The sequence below is a fragment of the Eschrichtius robustus genome, chromosome 16 (genome assembly GCF_028021215.1).
Source record: "Eschrichtius robustus isolate mEscRob2 chromosome 16, mEscRob2.pri, whole genome shotgun sequence".
NCBI lineage: Eukaryota > Metazoa > Chordata > Mammalia > Artiodactyla > Eschrichtiidae > Eschrichtius > Eschrichtius robustus.
The window spans coordinates 34022241-34042142 of NC_090839.1; the positions used below are offsets into that span (position 1 = coordinate 34022241).

Here is a 19902-nt window from a genome sequence, read left to right on the forward strand (position 1 = left end):
GAGGGAACAAAATCTCCACCTCCCACTGGATAAAATCAATTGATTAGGCCTAATACTGAAATATTGTTAAGTGGTAATATATTTCATGTGGAGATAGCAAAGTCAATACAAAAATTTCAGCTGGAAGAATTGAAGGTGATTGTTTCTTGGGGAGCAAGGGAAGAGGGGTTGCAGAGGACTACTGATTTTCATGACAAGACTGGTGGAACCATTTGACTTTTTTTTTTTTTTTTTTGGCTGTGTTGAGTCTTCGTTGCTGTGTGAGGGCTTTCTCTAGTTGCGGCAAGCGGGGGCCACTCTTCATCGCCATGCGCGGGCCTCTCACCATCGTGGCCTCTCTTGTTGCGGAGCACAGGCTCCAGACGCGCAGGCTCAGCAGTTGTGGCTCACGGGCCTAGTTGCTCCGCGGCATGTGGGATCTTCCCAGACCAGGGCTCAAACCCGTGTCCCCTGCATTGGCAGGCAGATTCCCAACCACTGCACCACCAGGGAAGCCCCCCATTTGACTTTTTAAGGTATGTGCATTGATAATTTTTAGAAAAATAAAACGAAATTTAAAAAGAAAGCTATCAAAGTTCCTCATTCCTTAGCTGGTCGCCACCTAGTTCTGTGTCACTCTGGCAACCTTAATCCCCAGCTCTCCCAATGCCCAGCCTGGGCACCCAGACCACAGTACCCATTACCAGTTTGGGACCAGCCCAAGTTTCCCTCCCACCTGCCTGTGGTCTAGCTTGAGTCTTGTCTCAGCCAGATGCTTTTCAGGGCCTGCTAATCCTCCTTTCCTCTCCAATCCACTTAGCAGAGCAAAAACTTTCTAAATTACTCATTTATTAATATTACTTATTGCATTTGTTTAGCTAGTTCAGGTATGGATCTCTTTCTCTCTAAGTATGTTGCAAACTTCTGGAGGAAGTGGACATTCCCTTTTGAGGCCTAGCAAATGTTCATAGTGGGTGCCCCCAAATATTTCATGGATAAAATTAAAAGTAGAATTCAAGGTGAATTAATAGGCAAATTTAAATCAAAGTCTGGAGATAAAACAAAGGTTAAAGCTGTGACCAATAAGACACATGGAAGATCTAACTGTATCAAGATAGACTTGGGAATACCCTGGCGGTCCAGTGGTTAGGACTTGGCACTTTCACTGCTGTGGCCCAGGTTCAATCCCTGGTCAGGGAACTAAGATCCTACAAGCCCCGCGATGAAGAGTGGCCCCCGCTTGCCACAACTAGAGAAAGCCCTCGCACAGAAACGAAGACCCAACACAGCCATAAATAAATAAATAAACAAATACTTTAAAAAAAAAAAAAAAGATCCCACAAGCCGCATGGTGCAGCCAAAACAAACAAACACACAAAAAGAGATAGACTTGTTTTCAAAGCTTGTGGTCTACTTTTCTGGTTAATGTTGGAGATGTTTTAATAAAGAGGTATTTTGCCCCCGAAGTCCTCTCAAGTTTCAAGTTTTGGTGACCTGAGGCTTGGTAAGTAAATGTGGATCCACTCTGCCAACACTGCATGTGACTTCATGGACTTTGTGCCTACCTTGCTTTTCTAGACTGCAAAATCTGAATCTCTGCAACTTGAGAAGTTAACTTCTTTTACTGCCATTAATATGAGATGAGACTGGAGGAGAGAGAAGACTCCCTGGCTCCTTGCTGGAGGCAGGATGCAAACACCTGGGAGAGCAACACAATGGAATACCACCTTGAGTCAATGCTCAGAATGAGCAGGAGTCCTTGATCTGGGGCCAGCATCATTCCATGGCTCTTTTGGTCTCACTGTGGTTTCAGACTCCATTAAATGGGGAAAATACTTGGCATTTTCTGACATCCCCAAGAAGCAGACACTTAGAGCTCTCAGCAAGTCTCCTGTCAGTAACCTCTTAAGTTAAAGTGTTCAGATTGCAGTCCAGGGGCAGGAGCCGGGAGCTATGTCCACAGAGATCTGACTTTCCCCAGCTCCGCAAGGTCATTCCTCCCACCTGGGACGAGTCATCTTCTCAACTCTGCCAGGCCACAAACCCTCCGAGGCTGTGTTGGTGATTCTGCTGCTGCCATCTTTTCAGTTGTAGGGGGATAGTGGTCCTGTGGGTGGTGATCTCAGAGCAAACTCGGCGGCCATCAATCCGAGAGAAAACCCTTTCGAAGGATTAGCATCTTGGCCAAGAACCTTTATCTCCCAGACTGGAGCATTTTCTAGTCGGCTCTTCCCAAGTTAGTGAGAGGAATGAAATACTGGAGGCATTAGAGACCCACGGAGACAGGGAGGAAAGCCAGCACCTCAGTGTTCAGGGTAAATTCCTGAGCCACCAGGTCTGCCTCCCCCAGAAACTAAGACAAAACATCCTGTCTCTCATTGGGTCATAAAGTACACTTTGTCCCTTCCCCTGGCCTTCAGAGCACCAAAGCATACTTCCACTCCTGCCACAGACCTTCCCCATCTGTGGGACTTCTCTTTTGATTTCTCACTGCTCACAAAAATGGATCTTCACAAAGCTTTCCTGCATTGTTTCTGTGCCATTTCTATGAAGCTTCCCCAGGACACTGGGGGTTACTGTTTTAGCTGGAGAATAATGGTGGATGGAGGAGGAGGGGCTAACCTTCTGGGTGCCCCTACTCCTAGCCATTGGCGCTACCAGAGGAGGTCCAGTCCTAAAGGGAGGGGATGGACTGAGGCATGGGATACCCCAGATCAGTGCTTCTCAGACACTGACAGGCAATGGTCCCCCAGAGGTCTTGTTGGAATGCAGGTTCTGGTTTAGCAGTCTGGGGCAGGCCCAAGATTCTGCCTACCCAACGAGCTCCAGGATGCTGTTGATGCTGCTGGTCCGCAGACCACACTTTGAATAGCAAGGGGCAAGACTGAGAAGGGGAAGTGCAGGAAGAGAAGAGGTGCAAACAGGGTCCATGGGAGAAAGGGGAGGGAAGAACAAGCTCCAGGGAGAGGTGGTCTGACCATACTCCAGCTGCATCATCTCATCTGCACAGCCTTCCCTGCAGGGCCTCCGGTGGCCCACGTGTTGGCTACAGTGGGATGCTTTGGTCCTCCCCTTCCTCTCTTGTTCAACCAGAGGACTGGAGCAGCTGCATGCTGGAGAAGGGCAGGGTCTGGAGACCTCCTCACCCCCTCCCACAGGCAGCTGTCAGGGAAGGGAGCCCTGCCTTGGTGGGGCTGACTGCTGTGCTGGCTCTGGCCCCTGGCTCCGGGGTCGCTCTGCCATGGAACAGCAGGTTCTTCAGGTTGGCATCAGGGATAACAGATGAGCTCTCTCCTCTCCTCGTCAGCTTCACCCCAGGCACTACTCCCTGAAGCCAAAGGAGTGAACTTCTTCACTCTCAAACAGCAGCTTCCACTTACTGAGTGCTAGGCTCTGTGTGAAGCACCTTCCCACCTTGTTTTATTTACTCCTCACAGTTACCCTACAGGGTAGGAACTGGTTTATCCCTACATTACAAGGTAACTGAGGCTCCAGAAGTAATTTGTGCAATACCTTGTGGCAAGTAAGACTCAGTCTATGCCCTTCCCACCCTGGCACTAAGCCATAACTGACCACACATGTGAGGCCAGGAGCCTCGGGATGGGAAATTAGATGACAGAGCAAGGCAAATAAGGTGAGTTGATTTGGTTTATGGCCCTTTGAAGCTCAGCAGAAAATCAAGGCTGTTCTTGTCCCTTTACCAGCTTCCCTCACTGCGCCAGTAACGGACGCTCCTCTGTGCGAGCCAGCAGGGACACTGCATGACCCTGGAGGAGGGGACTTGCAGGTGGTTGTGAACTGGGCTCAATGGCCTGAGCAGAGGGTGCCACGAAGAGAGTTGACTCACCAGGGAGCACCAAATCTGTCTACAGAGTAGCTGGCCTCCCAGGCAGCTGACAGAGGGTCATTTAGGAAAGTCTGAATCAAATGGTACCAGCCCATCTGTCTGTACCTCAAAGGAACACCGTGTCCTGGGACAGAAACACACTCTTGACCTTGATTCTTCATTCAATAAACCTAAATCCCCACAAGCACTGTGCTAGACTTTGTGGGACTGTAAGACACACTCTTTGCCCTTAATGAAGAAAACTAGAAGGTTTGGTACAGAAGTAACCAAGCAGTGGTGGGGACTGCAGTGAACTGGAGAACTCTGCTCAAAGCTGCTTCACTACTACTTTGCTCCAGTTGGTTGCCTCTCAGCAAGAAAAATCTACTGATTTTCCAGGAAAAGCCCCAAATCAAGATCAGGTGAACTTTACCATTTTTAAAACAATTCTGGCCAACATCTGTGGCCACTAGTTTGCAACCTCTGCTCCTCACGGACCAAGTCTTATCCTTTCCTATTGTACCCTCAGCACCTGAAATTCTGGGCAGAAAGGAAGCAATCAATATCCTTCTGGCACATTGACCAGGTGAAGCTTATCCAGAAGAAATGGGTCTGAAACTGCCATCACATGCAGAATAGCTGATGCAACTGGGGAGGATTCAGCTTTGGAAATGACTGAGAGACATAATTATTGTTGCAAGTAAGAAAATCCTTATATTGGACTTCCCTGGTGGCACAGTGGTTAAGAATCAATGCAGGGGACACGGGTTTGAGCCTTGGTCCAGGAAGATCCCACATGCTGCACAGCAACTGAACCCGTGCCCCACAACTACTGAGTCTGTGCTCTAGAGCCCGCGAGCCACAACCACTGAGCCCCCGTGCCACAACTACTGAAGCCTGTGTGCCAAGAGCCCGTGCTCCGCAATGAAGAGAAGCCACTGCAATGAGAAGCCCGTGCACCGCAACGAGGAGTAGCCCCTGCTCGATGCAACTAAAGAAAGCCCACGCACAGCAACGAAGACCCAGTGCAGCCAATAAATAAATAAATAAATAGAAAATCTTTATAAAGCTAGGGCACATGGTTTGGCCAACACTTCAGAAGGAGCGGGGAGGCTGCTTTTAGATAAAATATACATTTGACAATTGACCTTGGTTCCCGTTAATCCTATCCATCCCTCTGCCCTCCATTCCTTTACTTGTCCAGCCCCTAAAGGCATTTGGCTTTCATACTTGGTAAGGGAAATTCAGGCTTTGCTTAAATGTGAGTCCCAAATATCAACTTATTACCTAAGAATCTTACCCAACTCAGGGTTTTTCCAAGTATTAAAATGAAATAGAGGGACATCCCTGGTGGTCCAGTGGGTAAGACTCCACATTCCCAAGGCAGGGGGCCCGGGTTCAATCCCTGGTCAGGGAACTAAGATCCCACAAGCCACGTGATGCAGCCAAAAAAAAAAAAAAGGACGTGGCTGATCTCTGTGGATACGGCAAGATACACAAAATAGAGTAAGTGGGAAACAAATTATGGAGCTATACAATGGGAGTCCGAGTTTTCGTTTTTGTTTTTTGAAAAAAGGATAGATATGTGCTTAGAACATTTCTAGAAGGGTATACAAGAAACTTAGACAACCATGGGAATGGACTGTTTACTCTCCCCACCGTTCCATTTTGATTTTTTTCCCCCTTACTAGCAGCATCATTACCCTTATAAAAAGGACAAAATAATTTAGTTTGGCCAAAACCTTCTGGTCTTAGCTTTGCTTTGCAAACACTGCCCAGGATCAAGCTTTATATATTTCCTCACATCTTCACTGTCAAGGCCCAAGAACTTTAATTAGACTACCGGACTCCCCAGCCTACCCTCCCATTACCAAATGCACCTAACCTTGAAGGCTACTTCTGATTACCCTCTCTTTGTCTCTCACTTCCTGAGTCCTAGCCTAGCTTTTTTTCCCATTTGTACTCACTCCGTGGGTGATCTCATCCAGCCCCATGGCCCTTAGATATCGCCCCAACACTGACTCCCAAATTTCTAACTATAGCATAGACTCCCTTCCTGAACTCCAAACTGCACATTGCAATTGCCTACTCAACATCTCCACTTGGATGTCAAGTAGACATCTAAATTTAATACATCCAAAGTTGAAGTCATCTTCCCTAATAACCTTGCTCTACCCACAGCCCTCCAAATCTCAGCTAATGGCACTTGCAGGCTTCTAATCATCCAAGTTCATAACTTCAGAGTAAAAGAATGACTGGAAAACAGTCTAATGCACAATGCCAGTTATCTAAAAATGAAGGTAGTCCTAGGTATTGGGATCAAAGATATCATATAATTACTAAAACGTTTTCTAAAATAGGTTTAAAGTTATCTTTTAAGCCTAGGATTTAGATTTTGACATTTTAATTTCTTTTGAATACAAGCCATTTTTTGCAAGATAGGAAACAGAATCAAACTAAGGCAGTCTTGTCCTCTAGAGATCCAGGCCAGTTCTTACAATCTTCAGCAGAATGACATCATAATACGAGGTGCTAACAACAGTGTTAAAAACTATAAATAATAACCACTTATCTACATTTTTTCCTTAGGAAACAGCCAAAAGTCTTGTCCTTAAAGGTATGATATACAGAACATCTAGATTTACAAAGGACAGAATGATCCAAATTATACGCTGGCCAACCTGTCAGTGAACCAGATCAGAGCTGGCCAAGGACTGGTGAACAGAGAATGTGTTTACAGTTTGAAAATTTGCTCTGAGGTTTAAAAAATTCCTAGTTGCTGTTAATAAGAAAGCAAGTAAAAAATATTATAGATGCACCCCACTGATATTTGATTTTGCCACGGTTTTCCACTAGAACACAAAGTTAGAGTATGGGGATAAGACACTTACATATTTTCAAAATAAATTACTTAGTAATAAGAAATCTGACATACTGCATTCTTCCATTTGCCACAAGAACATACTGACAATGAGGACTATTTAAAAGAATGCTCAACTCTAAAAAGGGTGGTGGCAGCAACACATTCCACTACAGAATAACCTCCCACTTTCCCATACAATTAACATTGCTACTTTTCATGATACATATTCACGTGGAAAAACTTGTCAGGAGCTTTTGCCAGGGCCAGGAGATGAAAAATAGAGACTGTCCTGATGACATGGATAGTTGTAAGCTTAGTTAACATCTTTCGGATGGACCCATAAAATCTGGCCACTGTTTTGTTAAACATCTGCAAATCGCAGAACTCCTTAGCCCTTAGCCATAGTATCTGCTCAATGTCTTAAAGGTGGGCTCAGTCCCATCTGTGACTCTTTTCTTCAGGGCTGAGGTGTGTGCTAGTCATCAAAGTCTGGAATGTCATCGTAGGAGTATCCCCGGTAGCCTTTGGATGCATAGTAGGCGATGCGCAGGTGGTAAAATCCTGGCAGGAACACCAGGATGCCAATGATCAGGACGGGAACGGCCCGGTCTGCCCCCTGGTGGCAGAAGGAGGCAAACACATCAGTACCATGCAAGTTATAAATTTTAAAATAAAATAAAGCCATGGGTCCAATCCATAGATCAGTTATCACATACTTTTCAGAGCACTTTCTTTTGGTAATACACTACCAAGACAAAAGGTTTACATCTCTTTGCCTCCCTATCAATTGCAGAAAAACTACAAAGTACTAAAAATTATAAAGAAATTATCCATGTTCAACCATAGGTATCTACTTCCCATCAAGAAACCAGAGCTCCTTAGAGAAATGGCTGTCTAGGAGTTGAGGGGGCAGGGAATGTACAGATGGGCCTGGGATAATTTGCTGGGCCAGAAAACAAGAAAGCTATCAAAGGCTAACCTGGGTCAGCTTTAAAAGACAGGAGTAGGGGACTTCCCTGGTGGCACAGTGGTTAATACTCCACACTCCCAATGCAGGGGGCCTGGGTTTGATCCCTGGTCAGGGAACTAGATCCCACATGCATGATGCAACGAACTGCCACAACTAAGGAGCCCACCTGACACAATTAAGACCCAGCACAACCAAATGAAGAAAGAAAGAAATATTTAAAAAAAGAAAAGACAGGAGTAACCTGAAGAGGCTCCTACTGACCAAATATGGGACAATTTATACGTTAAAAAGAATACAGACTACAGTTGACTGAAGCACAAATATGTAAAAAGATGATAAGCTTACAGTGATACTAACAATTCTTTGGTTACCTTTTGAGGTTGCTAGGTGTATTTTTATAAAAATTTGATAATTAAAGAGAAATAATCAAACATTTTTCCTACCTTCACTATACATATTGTATTTCAGGGTAACCAAATAATGGTTTTGAGAAAGTTCCAGAAGAATTTTTGCTGACAAACGTGGAAAATGATAGAACTGGATTCATTAGTGAAAAGGGTAATTCATTTTATGATAAATCAATTAGGCTGAAGACACTTGAACCCAGTAATCAATCTTAATATCAACTAAAAATTAGGACAACCATTTTGTGCCTCCTAATGTAATGCTATAGCAATGGTTCTCAAAATGTGGTCCATGGAACACCAGCATCACCTGGGAACTTGTTAGAAATGCAAATTCTCACGCCTCACCCTAGACCTACAAAACTGGCATCTCTGGGAGCAGGGTCAAGGAACCTGTGTGTTAACAAGTCTGCCAAGTGATTCTGATAGACGCTGAAGTTTGAGAACCCATGTGCAAGAGCAAATACACAGCACCCCTATGAAATATTCTTTCTAAAACAAAGCTAAAGTAGAACTAAATCTAAGCAAGTCCCTAAATCTAACAGTATGCAAGAAATATGAGGAATAGAAAAACAGGTAAATGGTATCAAGACAACACTCCTAGATTAACGTAAAAACTGTTAGAGATGCACACTTACAGATTTACCAGCAAATGTAAATCTGGTATTTGCTTTAGTATACAAGAAAAAAAGTTGGGTATAGATGAAACAAAACATTCATAATTGTTGATGCCTAGTTGTAGATACACGGTGGGGGTTCATATTATTTCATCTACTTCTGTTTTGTTTGAAATGTCTGCAATAATAGTGAAAAGAAATCCAAACTAAAAACCAAAACAATCTATTAGGTGATTTTCTTAATTAACACCTTTATCCTTATTTATAAAGTAGTCTTTTATAAAGCACACAAGGTGAAGTGGTATCTGTTGCATGTGGATCTCACCTCCACTCTCAATTTTTACATCATTAATAGAATCTTGACTATACCCCTGGGAGTAACAATGCATGTTGCAATGAAAGTTAACTGAAGGCACAGTCCTGAAGTTAGATGTTCAAATTTAGACAGCACCAAGTATGCCTCTGGTGGCCACATAATAGTTTAGGACCTAAGGCAAATTGGATACAGGTCTCAAAAGCCAAACGTAGCCATTTTATTGTGACAGTGTTAATATGCCCAGTTCCAAGGATAATGCCCACAGTTTTAGCTCTTGGCTTTGTTCCTTCTGCAGACCAATGTGACCATCATCCCCTGGCCTGGTGTGTGTTGAAGAACAGATGTGAACTATGGTCAGTATTACTTTAGAACAATTTAGATGCTGTGTATAAGCATCTGTATACAATCCAAAAGAAAGAACCACCAAAAACTACTTTAGGTTTCTAAGGTATCGTACTGAAGCTCAATAGGAACTCCAACCCAATCCAATTTAAGAAAGATCTGATCTATGAGCCAAAAGTCCTGGCTGGGTCAGTGGCCCCAGACCTATATAAGCCTCACTGCTTCTCCCCAAACACTAACTACAGTAGTATAACTGCAAAGTTATAATAACAGCATTCTACTCCAGTTATGGCCTTTATCAGTCAGGAATCCTCAAAGCTAGGCTCAGTTTTGCTGTTCCAAACTAAGATGGTGGGAAAATTGCCCAACATCTCAGAGGGAAAATTTGCCTACCTGCCACACCCACCTCATAGGAACAGTGGGAGAAGTTTGTTGAAGCTCAAAGGAAGAAATATGTCTTGTTATCTGAGAACAAAATCTAAAAAAAAACCGTTTTCTCCTTTCTGCTGGAATATACTGTACTCAATATGAATATAAAACTGAATATAAAAATGTGAGTCCTGGCTCACATTTTAAACATCTCATGGCAATCCCACAAGCCCCTCAGCTTACCCCTTTGCTGATATAGCCTGCCAGCAGGAGGGAGCCTATGATAATGAGGAAGGCGCCAATCAAAAACAGCACCGTAGCAAGCGCAATGGCCTTATATGGAATCTTAGGAGGGCTTTTCTTAAACTGAAAGAGAAACAAAAAAAGACAAGGAAGAGCATTATGAATATACCAGGGCTCAGACACTTTAAAGCAGAGAGGATAAGAGGAACCAATCTTGGTGTGTCTTGAAGTAAGTCCTACTACCCAATGCAGCTCTGGGAGAGAAAGGAAAAGGACTGGCAGGAGATGAAGCTCTAGTTATTGCTCTAACAGTAACTTGAGGGAGGGAGTCCCAGACTGTTATTCTTTCTCGTTTTAGTCTCATTCCACAGACCATTCATTGTACCGTAAAAAAATTATTTTCTTACAAAAACAAAAGACACTTTATGGTCATTCATTGATTAGACATGTTTTTAATAAACGTGTCTTGGCACATGGAAGGCTGTACTAATCTACAGGGATTAAGAGTGTACATCATGCTCTGGAAAATAAGAAAGAAAATAAGTGATTTCTGGCATTCAAAGCTAAGCTGGCATATAGTCAAAGGTTTTAAAAAAAACTTTTTCTAAAGCATTAGTTGCCTGCCCCACAAGGCAAATAACCTGCCTTATTAACAAGTTCAATTCAAGGTTAAGATTCAGAGACAAATTCCTAAGGTTTGGCTCATGGTTGTGTCTGACCTAACTGACTGGAAGCTTCCCAGACGCACTTAAAAACAAAACAAAACAAAACAAAAAAAATACCCCAAAACTCTCTCCTTCAAGTGTGGGTCCAAAAAGTACAAAGAATAATTGATTTGTTTATATTTAAAAGGATGGGCTCCTGACACTTCCTCTTCGGTCCTGGTTCCACCTAAAATATTCTATTCTAAAGGGAAGTGGGCAAAAGGAGATGCTACACCATTAACTATTTTATAAACAATGATCAGGGTAGGACACAAACTTAATAAATATTCTCTGTTTTACTTACTGTTTGCCACAAAGAATACCTTTAATAAATCGGATCTCATGACATCAGGAAAGAAGGAAGATTCCCACAATCTGCTGGCTTTAGCAGTTAGTTTCTCCCTTAAAAGATGAACTGGTGGTTTTGACTGAAGTGTAAACAAACTGATGACACAGTCTTTAAAAAATTCTACTTAACAAAAGACAATCTGATTATTTCCAGATAAACTACACAGAATTTGCAACTACTGAACTCTGGCATTACAACTAAAATTTCTTCGACAATATTTATATTGGTTCGAAACTGTTCTGCCAAGGTCCTTCCTTCTGCAGGCTATGGCTGAAAATCGCAGAGCAGAGCTTCCTTCCTGCTGCTCCCTCTAATATCTAGGGACAGTGAGCAAAACCTCTACCTGGAAGGTTTCCCTGCTAACTGAGCAGAAACAGAGCCAGCCAATCTCATCAGGTCCCTTCTGCATTTACCTGAAGGTCAATGTAGCCATCGTCTGTACTGGAGAGCCTTGAGTATTTCACTTTACTACTGGGGATTCCAGTAGCCAGGTTGGTACGAGACGGCATCATAACACGCTGACACAGTTACAGTCTGAAAACAAAGAAAAGCATTATTGTCTGCAGGCTACAACAATGTGTTTGTTATACGTACTGGAGTTCTGGGCTGCAATGTCATACTAGCAACTGGCAATTTAGGCTCCATTGCTCTTAGAACCTGATATTCATTTGACAAGTGAAAGCATTCTCATTATGCATCGACTCTGGTTTGTCCTGGTAGAATAAGAATCAAGACATTTGCCAAGAACTAGACCTCATGTTTATGTTGCCACCAATGTTTCTCTGCCTCCTAATTTTTCCAAAGTCACACGGTGAGTAGGTGAAAGGGTGGTGACTTAAATCCAAGTCCATCTGGCATTTCAACCATTCTGCTATAGTATAGTATTGCCTGTTCCCCGTCCCTGCTTCCAGAAAAAGCAAGAGGAGCATATACTCAAGTGATTCTCTTATTTGTCAGGGAGAGAGGAGAGAGGGTGGGAAATGGAATACATTCACATCAGCATTTTGCCTATTTCCCTCTGACAGATATCATCCTTTTAATACAAAAGATCTGTAAAACTTCTTGTTGTAAATCTGGATAAGCTACTGGCTACCAGTGTTGTACCAGGGTCCTCTGATTTGCCTGCCTCTCTGCTCCACCCCAAGCACTGAAAGCAGCGATTGCACTTTCCAGGTTACTTCTACAGCTACATTAAAAACAAACAAATAAACAAAAAACTCTGAATAAATACCTGGTTTTTGTTCAAAATAGTCAAAGCTGACTCCAGTAATGAAATCACGGTTATTATGTCACCAGTTTAAACACAGTAGATAAGATTAAAAAACAATGGCATTTAAATTGAAAAACATTTTAATTTGTGTACTTTTCCTCCATAAAATCACAAAGTTATGTGAATGAAACAAGTAAATTTTGATCATGAAGCTATTTGATTTCTAAAAGTGAAACATATCTTTAAAAAAACAAAATTAAGTATTTCAATAAGGGCAACATAAAAAAAAAACATAAAACATAAAGACCGGCCTTCCTCTGGTATGACATTTTGCAAATAATCATCATCATTATAATGGCAGTTAACAATTACCTAGTATTAAGTGACGGGTACTGTTTTAAGTGCTTTATATATACTTAATACTGAATGTTAATGAGCTGTTTCAAGTGGCCCGCAGTCAACCTAAATTAACTAGCATTATAAAGGAATTGGTGCTAAATGCTCATGTCCCTTTTTAGTAATTATATACTGAAGCAGAAATCAAGTATTGAAAAAATAAGAGTATGCTTACTTACATGCTTTTCTAAAAGGGTTAGATCAAATTCCATCAAATACTATGTTTTTAGGTGTTGCGATCCCGACTACACGATAATCTAAATTTAATTCTATAAAACTTAAAAGTCCAAACTACCAATAAGTGGGGGGGTTTGAGAGCATTTAATCACCTCTGATTTGTATCAGTCTTAAAAAAATAGTTTACATACTCTGACATTAACTTCATAAACCGCATCAAAACATAAAAAAGCGCAGGGCGTGAAGGAGAGGGGAGACGAATACTTTTTGGTAGCAAAGAATAATAATTCTAAAAGAGGGGAAAGGAAAAAAGTAAATCAATGTTTTCCGGTACCAGCCCAAGTTCCCAACAGGCTTTTTTACCGGCCTCACCGCAATCCCAAAATTTCCTCAGCACTTGAATGCTGCAAGAATTTTGAAAGCATCAGCAAAGCACTTAGCACAGTGCCTCGCACTACGCGCCTCTACACACTACTTCCCTGCCCGCCTCCAGACCGAGCCAACAAGAGAAATAAGGACCGACATGATTTTAGAAGGAAAACAAAATCCAGTTTCTGGAAAAAGGCCAGCCGTGCCCCGGGAGGGCGAACGCTCCACACCGAGGACTCGGGGCTTGATTTCGGCAGGGAGCGCAGTCTGGGCCACACCGCGAACCTGAGTCGAGCTCTTCCACCCCCGCCCCGCCGCACGCACGCCTTACCTGAGCCCGGGCCAGGCCGCCCGCGCGCAGACAGCTAGCTCACGGTTCGCAGCAAGCGAGCCGTAGACCTCACAGTACGCCTCCCCCAACTGCCTCCCCGCCCCAAACCGGCTGGGAGCCGGAAATGGCGTGTCGGAAGACAGCACGCCGGACGTGGCGTCACCGGGAGCGACGCCTCCCCGTTCCACTCCCCGTTCGGTTTCGGGCGTGTGCTCGGGTTGCTAGGGCTACGCAGAGGGAGCGCGCCCCGTGGGGTTTCGGGAGGCGCAGTGGGCTGGACTGGCTGCCGACCACCTCCGCCGCGGCGGGCGACTGTCTAGGTAACCGGGCCGCCTGGGTCACAGGTCCAGGGCTAGACGGCTACGTGTTTCTTTCCGGCCCCTAGGGTAGTGTAGGGAGCTCAGTGGCGCCTCGAGCGGCGGAAGCCGAGCCGGCCAAGCTCCCTGAAGGCCGGAGCTGTCAGGTCTCCCTATGCCCAGGGAAGGCCGCCTTCCCGGGCCGCGCCGCAGTCTCTGCCGCCCTATACCCCACCCGCTACTCTCGAGTAGCCCCACATTCTTGCGCTTCAGTTTCCCGCTCCTCGTCTTCAGGCCTTACCCCGGTAAGAGGTCTGGCCACAAGGGACATTTTGCAACACGTGAAACTTTTTAAAATGTCGAGCTTTATTATAGTATAATTTACATATGATAAAGTACAATTGGATTAGTTTTGACAGATGCATATAGTCTTGGAGCCATCATCACAACGTAGATAAAATATTTTCATCACTCCAAAAATTTCCATCAGGCCCCTTTGCAGCCAATATCCTTCCCCAACCCCAGGCACACAGAAGGTAATGAATAGTTACTGGATACAGTGAGTTCTACCGTCACTGCAAGTACGACAGAAATCTGTCATTTAATCCACCAAACACAAAATACACCGGAAAAAAGGACTACAATAAAGGAATTCTCAATATGCAGCATATCAACTTGTGACCTTGTAGCACAATTACTGCTGGGCCTTTTTCATTTTCTTGGTTGAATCCAACATCCATGGAATTTAAGCCACCTTCATCCTTTAAGGGAATAAGTCCCCACAAAAGGCTACTTACACTAGATAAATTATTTTTGCACAGACATACTCCTTGGGACCTATCAGATCTACTAAAACTTCCAAGACTCCTGTACAAGCTCCCTAGGCTAATGAAACACTGCCCTGTAACAATGCGTCTTATAAAGCTGACAGAACTTTGGGTACATTAAGCTTCTGTAAAGTGTTAGTTTCTGCTTAGCAAAAATGACAAAATATTATATATTTGTCCTACTCTCCCCTTTTCATTTCTTGAGCTCAAGTCAGAATACCAAAATAAGTTTGGCAAATGAATCCCCCAAAATACTTTGTCACCTGCTGTATTTGGAATACTTTTTATCACTGTATCTAATGTGATATCAACCTGCTCTAGACTGAAAAAATAAGCTCATTTACGTGAGCTGCTTGAATTGTGAATTCTCTAGGATACTTGCAACCATTGTGGTCCAAATGAAGGCACTGTCCTGTGATGCTTGAAATTCAAATGACTTTTATTTAAATTGAAAACAATACTTAAAACTGCATTTAGAGTCAAAACCCTTTTGTTTATAAAAATTATAACGAGTATTCCTAGGTAAGGCAAAGTTATTACTAGGTTAACAAGACCAGATTTGACTTTGGACTTTACTCTTTGAACAAACTGTAGAGAATGGAGAAAAAAAAAGTTATTTACAGAAAACAATATCTACATATGTACTCAGAGGTACAAAGACAAAAGAGGCTTAAGTATGTGCTGGCACCTCAGAAGCAGTTCTCAAAGAGCTTAGTTTTATTTCCTTGAATTTTAAGAATGTCTAAGATCCTTCTTCATCCTCGATCTTGGGAGCCAAATAGTACTTTAAATGTCCCATATCAGCAATTTTATACTCTACGACTGAAAGAAAACAGGAATATAATTAATTACTGAGAAGTACCACATACACTACCTACAAAACAGGATTCAACAAGTTTATTATCTTACCAAGGGGTACATCTGCAGACATACTGAGTGTTACTGTAGGAGAGAGTGGAGTGGCTTTTGTAAAGAAGTTCAGGTACCTCAGTGCAAAAGTTAGCTGAACTGGTTCATTCATCTCTATGGTAACCTTAGGGGGAAAACAAAAGATTCATCATACTGAAAAACATCAAGAAAGCTACAACCCATTCATTTCTAACATACATTGACAAATGACTTAGTTTCTTCAACAAATAAAATTGTAATAGAGGGAAAATGAAATTGAAGAGAGAACCAATGGACTAAAAGAAATTTAAGAAGCGTATCTCAATGAACTGTAATGTACAGACCTTATTAAAATCTTGATTCAAACAAACTGAAATAACCAAGTAAGTAGGAACAGTGAAAAATTCCTTAATATAATTTTCTTAGATGTCATAAAATGTTTACACTACGAATAAATTAAAATATTTATGAGTGAATTTTTTCCTTTTTTAAAAATTTCTAGCTGTGCGGCTTTCGGGATGTTAGTTCCCAACAAGGGATCGAACCCACACCCTCGTCAGTGAAAGTGCGGAGTCCTAAGCACTGGACGGCCAGAGAATTCCCTATGGGTTAAGTAACATTTGAGAGAAGAACAAAAATCAAGATTGGCAGGGGAGTGAAGTGTAATTTAGGAGAAAAGAATCAGCCCCTGGAGTTTTGTTACTAATATATATTTGTTACTAATATATGTATTTTTAAACTCTATTTAAAAGTTAATATAAGGATTACATAAGAACTCACAACAGCTAGATTTTCGCCTCAACTAGATCCTACTGGGTTGCTCAATTATTTGGTAAAAACATAGTAATTACCTCCAGAAAGCTAAAGCTAGCCTCGCAATCCTATCCTTAAGAGTATGTGTGGGTTTGATACACAAACCCATTGTTCTACAGTTTATAAAGGTTGCACTAAATTTGCATTCCCTTCTCACAAATTTAAGTTAGATGGCATCTATAAGATCACTTGCAGATTTCAAGTTTCAATTCTCACATATTATTTACTTGGAAATGCAAATTCTGTCTGTTTTTCTTTAGAGTTTTCTTTAATTTTAGCAATTACCTTGCTAAAGACTGAATGTTTGTGGCCCCCACCACCACCCCAATTCACGTTAAAATCAAATTCCCAATATGGTGGTATTGGAGGTGGGTCCTTTGGGAGGTGCTTAGCGTTAGGAAGGCAGAGCCCTCATGAATGGGATTAATGCCCTTATAAAGAGACCCCAGAGAACTCCCTTGCCCCTTCCACCATGTAAGAAGGCTGCTGTCTGTGAACCAAGAAGCAGGCCCTCGTTAGACACCAAATCTGCCAGCTTCCGAATCTCCAAAACTGTGAATAAACTTTCGTTGTTTATAAGCCACTCAGTCTATGGTATTTTGTTACAGAAGCCTTAGCAGGCTAAGACATAAACTAATATTCTTCTTCAAAGTATTTTGTTTACTTAAAAACTACTTACGGCCTCCTCTTCTTTATCAACATTACTCGTTTGTGACAACTTAATATTTCCATTTCCAAGTTCTCCACTTGCAGAAAATTTCACTCCATCTTTTGCACAGGAAATTACAACAGCATCTCCAATATGACTGAGATCTCGGCATATACGTGCAAATTCACCAGAAGGCATCTTTACTACACAGCTGTACTCTTGTTCCTATAAAACAAATTTAAATGTCATGGAAATGAAAGATTTGGCACCCTCACTTTCTGAAGACTCAGCATCTAAACAAGAACTCAGAATTCAAGATTTTCTGATTACTTTGAAATATCACTCATTGTGTAATTTCTTAACACTCTAACCACTCAAAAAATAAATGCAGATATAAAACAAGTATGCTGTAAGAATAACCATACTAAGAAAACAAATTAGAACTTAAACTTTTAACAGTAAATGCACTATCCCGGGAACAAGAGCCTCCACCTTATCACCCTACAGTAGGGCTAAATCAAGAGGCCATTAGGGTATGGCATACAGTGATGATGGCGCAAACAGGTCTGCTTTCCAAAACAAGAGATTATGATGTTAGGCATTTTAAACATCCCAACACCTCTTCTCACTTTTGATGTTGATAAACCTAACCATAATGAATTTCTGCTAAAATAGCTTTAAAATCTTCTCTCTCAATAAAAATCAAGCACTCGGGTTTCCCTGGTGGCACAGTGGTTAAGAATCTGCCTGCCAATGCAGGGGACACAGGTTCAAGCCCTGGTCCGGGAAGATCCCACATGCCGTGGAGCAACTAAGCCCGTGCGCCACAACTACTGAGCCTGCGCTCTAGAGACCGCAAGCCACAACTACTGAACCCAAGTACCACAACTACTGAAGCCTGCACACCTAGAGCCCATGCTCCACAACAAGAGAAGCCACCTCAGCGAGAAGCCTGCGCACCGCAATGAAGAATAGCCCCCCTCTCCCCAGCTAGAGAAAAGCCCACACGCAGCAATGAAGACCAAACGCAGCCAAAAATAAAATTAAAAAAATAAAGATCTACAAAAAAACAAAAAAAAAAATCAAGCACTCTAGGAATAATTTAAAAAAAGATGCAGAGGTTAATGTAAATATTCACTTGGCAGAAATAAATTCAAACTAATGAGCCACTGTAGAACACCATAACTTAATAAAATGACCAATACGTCAGTCTGGACGTAGGTCAATACCCTACTCTGGAACATGCATGAGCAGTTATACAGAAAAAGTTCTGTTAGGAAGTAGGGTTTAAATTATTATATTAATATATCTTCTGTAACTATCATGACTGTACAGTATGATCAGAAACTTTGATACTCACTGGAATTCCAAGTTGTTCAACATCTAAATCCATTAACTTCATTTCATAGTCTGAAACCTTTTCTTGATCTACCAAAAGAAACCAAATGTTGAAGAACATTTAAGTTTACAACTATCAGGTATATTTTACAGTCATCACAAACATTATCTTAAATTTCTCTCAGCCTTGGGAAATACTGACACTACATTTTAATTTCTTCTAGCATAAGTCAGTAGAAGGGTGCGACTTACTTGGAGCTTCAAATACTAGTGCCAAGGTGTCCGCGTTATCTTCAGCCCTTAGTGTAATGATGTCTTCATTGCCAGCACATTTCAGTATTTTGGACATGCTAGAACACAGAAGAACAAAGGGTTTAAAATCAACAAATTAAAACCAGGAGGTACCACTTTTAACCATTAGACCATCTGCCGAATTGGTGAGTTAGAGAAACGTACTCCAGGGGCATGTGTAAGCCGGTCCAGCCATTTGGAATGCAATCTGGTAGTATTTATACTTAAACTAAACAGCCCCCCCACCAAGAGCAATTTCACTTCTGTATATAAATAAAACAGCAGTATTTTATGAACTGCAAATCCCTTTGGTTGGTGAAGTAAATTATTGGGCCAACGATCTTTAAAAACGATTTAATAAACCTGTTAAAACACTGCATGTAGTACGGGAAAATATTTCTCACAAGCTTTAAGATTTAAACATGTGTATGTACTAGACAGCTAGTGGTCAAAAGTTTGAAAGCACTGCCCTGGAGAAAATTTTCCTCAAACCGGGATCTTGGGGTGCTCACCGCAACTCAGTAGTAAAAGAAATACTCTTGGCCCTAGTTAGGGCGAAAGAACTAGGACACATTATAAAGCAGTTAAAGTCAACCAGCACCAAGGTTTCTCATCCGAGGCCGCCTGCACTTAATGACCAAAGAGCTCTGCAACAGTCTTTTCCTGGCACCGCAAAGAAGTCCGTCATTTTCCCGCCACCACCCGCTTTGTGACTTTGGCGCGGAAAGAGCCGGTTCGCGCTGCAGCCAGCGCGGGCTTTCCGAACCGCGCGTTCTGCTGGGTCCCGCCCCACCGGTGCCGCAGGCCAATGAGAAGGCGCAGATGGCCCACTCCAGCCAATGAGGGCCCGGCTCGCAGGCGCTCCCGCCAAGAGCCAGAAAGGGTGGATCAGGGCCCGGCTATCCGCTGCTTAAGGGGCTCACCTGGTGAGGTTCACGCCCATGGCCAAGTTGCGGTCGCAGCGGTACGTGTCGAAGCCCTCGGAGCGCAGGGTGAGCTGCACCAAGGAGACATGGGACGAGTCCATGCTCTGCAGGTTCACGCCGCTCGAGCTGATGTCCCAGCAGGCCTCGTTGATGAGGTCCTTAAGCGCCTCAAGCACCTTCTTCAAGATGGAGCCCTGGACCAGGCGCGCCTCGAACATGGTGGCGGAGTCGCAACGACACGGCTGCTGGCGGAAGGAAGGAGGAAGGTGTAGCCGGCTTAGGCTTCAGAAGATGAGAGCGAGCTGGAAAACTGACTCACGAATGCTTGACACGGAGGAAACCAACAACCAGCCCGCCGCGCCTGCAGCAGTTTAATAGTGCCGCGTCTGCGAGCGCGCGCTACGACCCC

At 42.9% G+C, this 19902-nt stretch overlaps 2 protein-coding genes across 2 annotated transcripts; both read right to left on the reverse strand.

Moving 5' to 3' along the window:
- Window positions 1-6192: 6192 nt before the first annotated feature.
- On the reverse strand, window positions 6193-13573 carry TMEM230 (transmembrane protein 230). Its single transcript, XM_068524165.1, has 4 exons — window positions 13466-13573; window positions 11396-11516; window positions 9930-10052; window positions 6193-7284 (listed from the first exon to the last, which is right to left on the reverse strand). The coding sequence occupies exons 2-4, from the start codon at window positions 11492-11494 to the stop codon at window positions 7144-7146; spliced, it is 363 nt and encodes a 120-aa protein (XP_068380266.1). The 5' UTR covers window positions 11495-11516; window positions 13466-13573; the 3' UTR covers window positions 6193-7143.
- A 536-nt stretch (window positions 13574-14109) lies between these two features.
- Window positions 14110-19902, reverse strand: PCNA (proliferating cell nuclear antigen). Its single transcript, XM_068524443.1, has 6 exons — window positions 19491-19902; window positions 18529-18626; window positions 18299-18366; window positions 16969-17163; window positions 15498-15621; window positions 14110-15410 (listed from the first exon to the last, which is right to left on the reverse strand). The coding sequence occupies exons 1-6, from the start codon at window positions 19709-19711 to the stop codon at window positions 15331-15333; spliced, it is 786 nt and encodes a 261-aa protein (XP_068380544.1). The 5' UTR covers window positions 19712-19902; the 3' UTR covers window positions 14110-15330.

Bases quoted from the DNA above. Each gene is read 5' to 3' on its own strand.
- TMEM230 (XM_068524165.1), bottom strand. From the start codon at position 11,494: ATGATGCCGTCTCGTACCAACCTGGCTACTGGAATCCCCAGTAGTAAA. The intron at 10,053-11,395 runs GTAAATGCAGAA...TTTCTCTTTCAG, and splicing joins ATGGCTACATTGACCTTCAG to TTTAAGAAAAGCCCTCCTAA. The intron at 7,285-9,929 runs GTAAGCTGAGGG...TTCTGCCACCAG, and splicing joins CAGGCTATATCAGCAAAGGG to GGGGCAGACCGGGCCGTTCC.
- PCNA (XM_068524443.1), bottom strand. From the start codon at position 19,711: ATGTTCGAGGCGCGCCTGGTCCAGGGCTCCATCTTGAAGAAGGTGCTT. The intron at 18,367-18,528 runs GTAAGTCGCACC...TTCTTTTGGTAG, and splicing joins ACTAGTATTTGAAGCTCCAA to ATCAAGAAAAGGTTTCAGAC. The intron at 17,164-18,298 runs GTGAGTATCAAA...TTTGTTTTATAG, and splicing joins TTGAACAACTTGGAATTCCA to GAACAAGAGTACAGCTGTGT.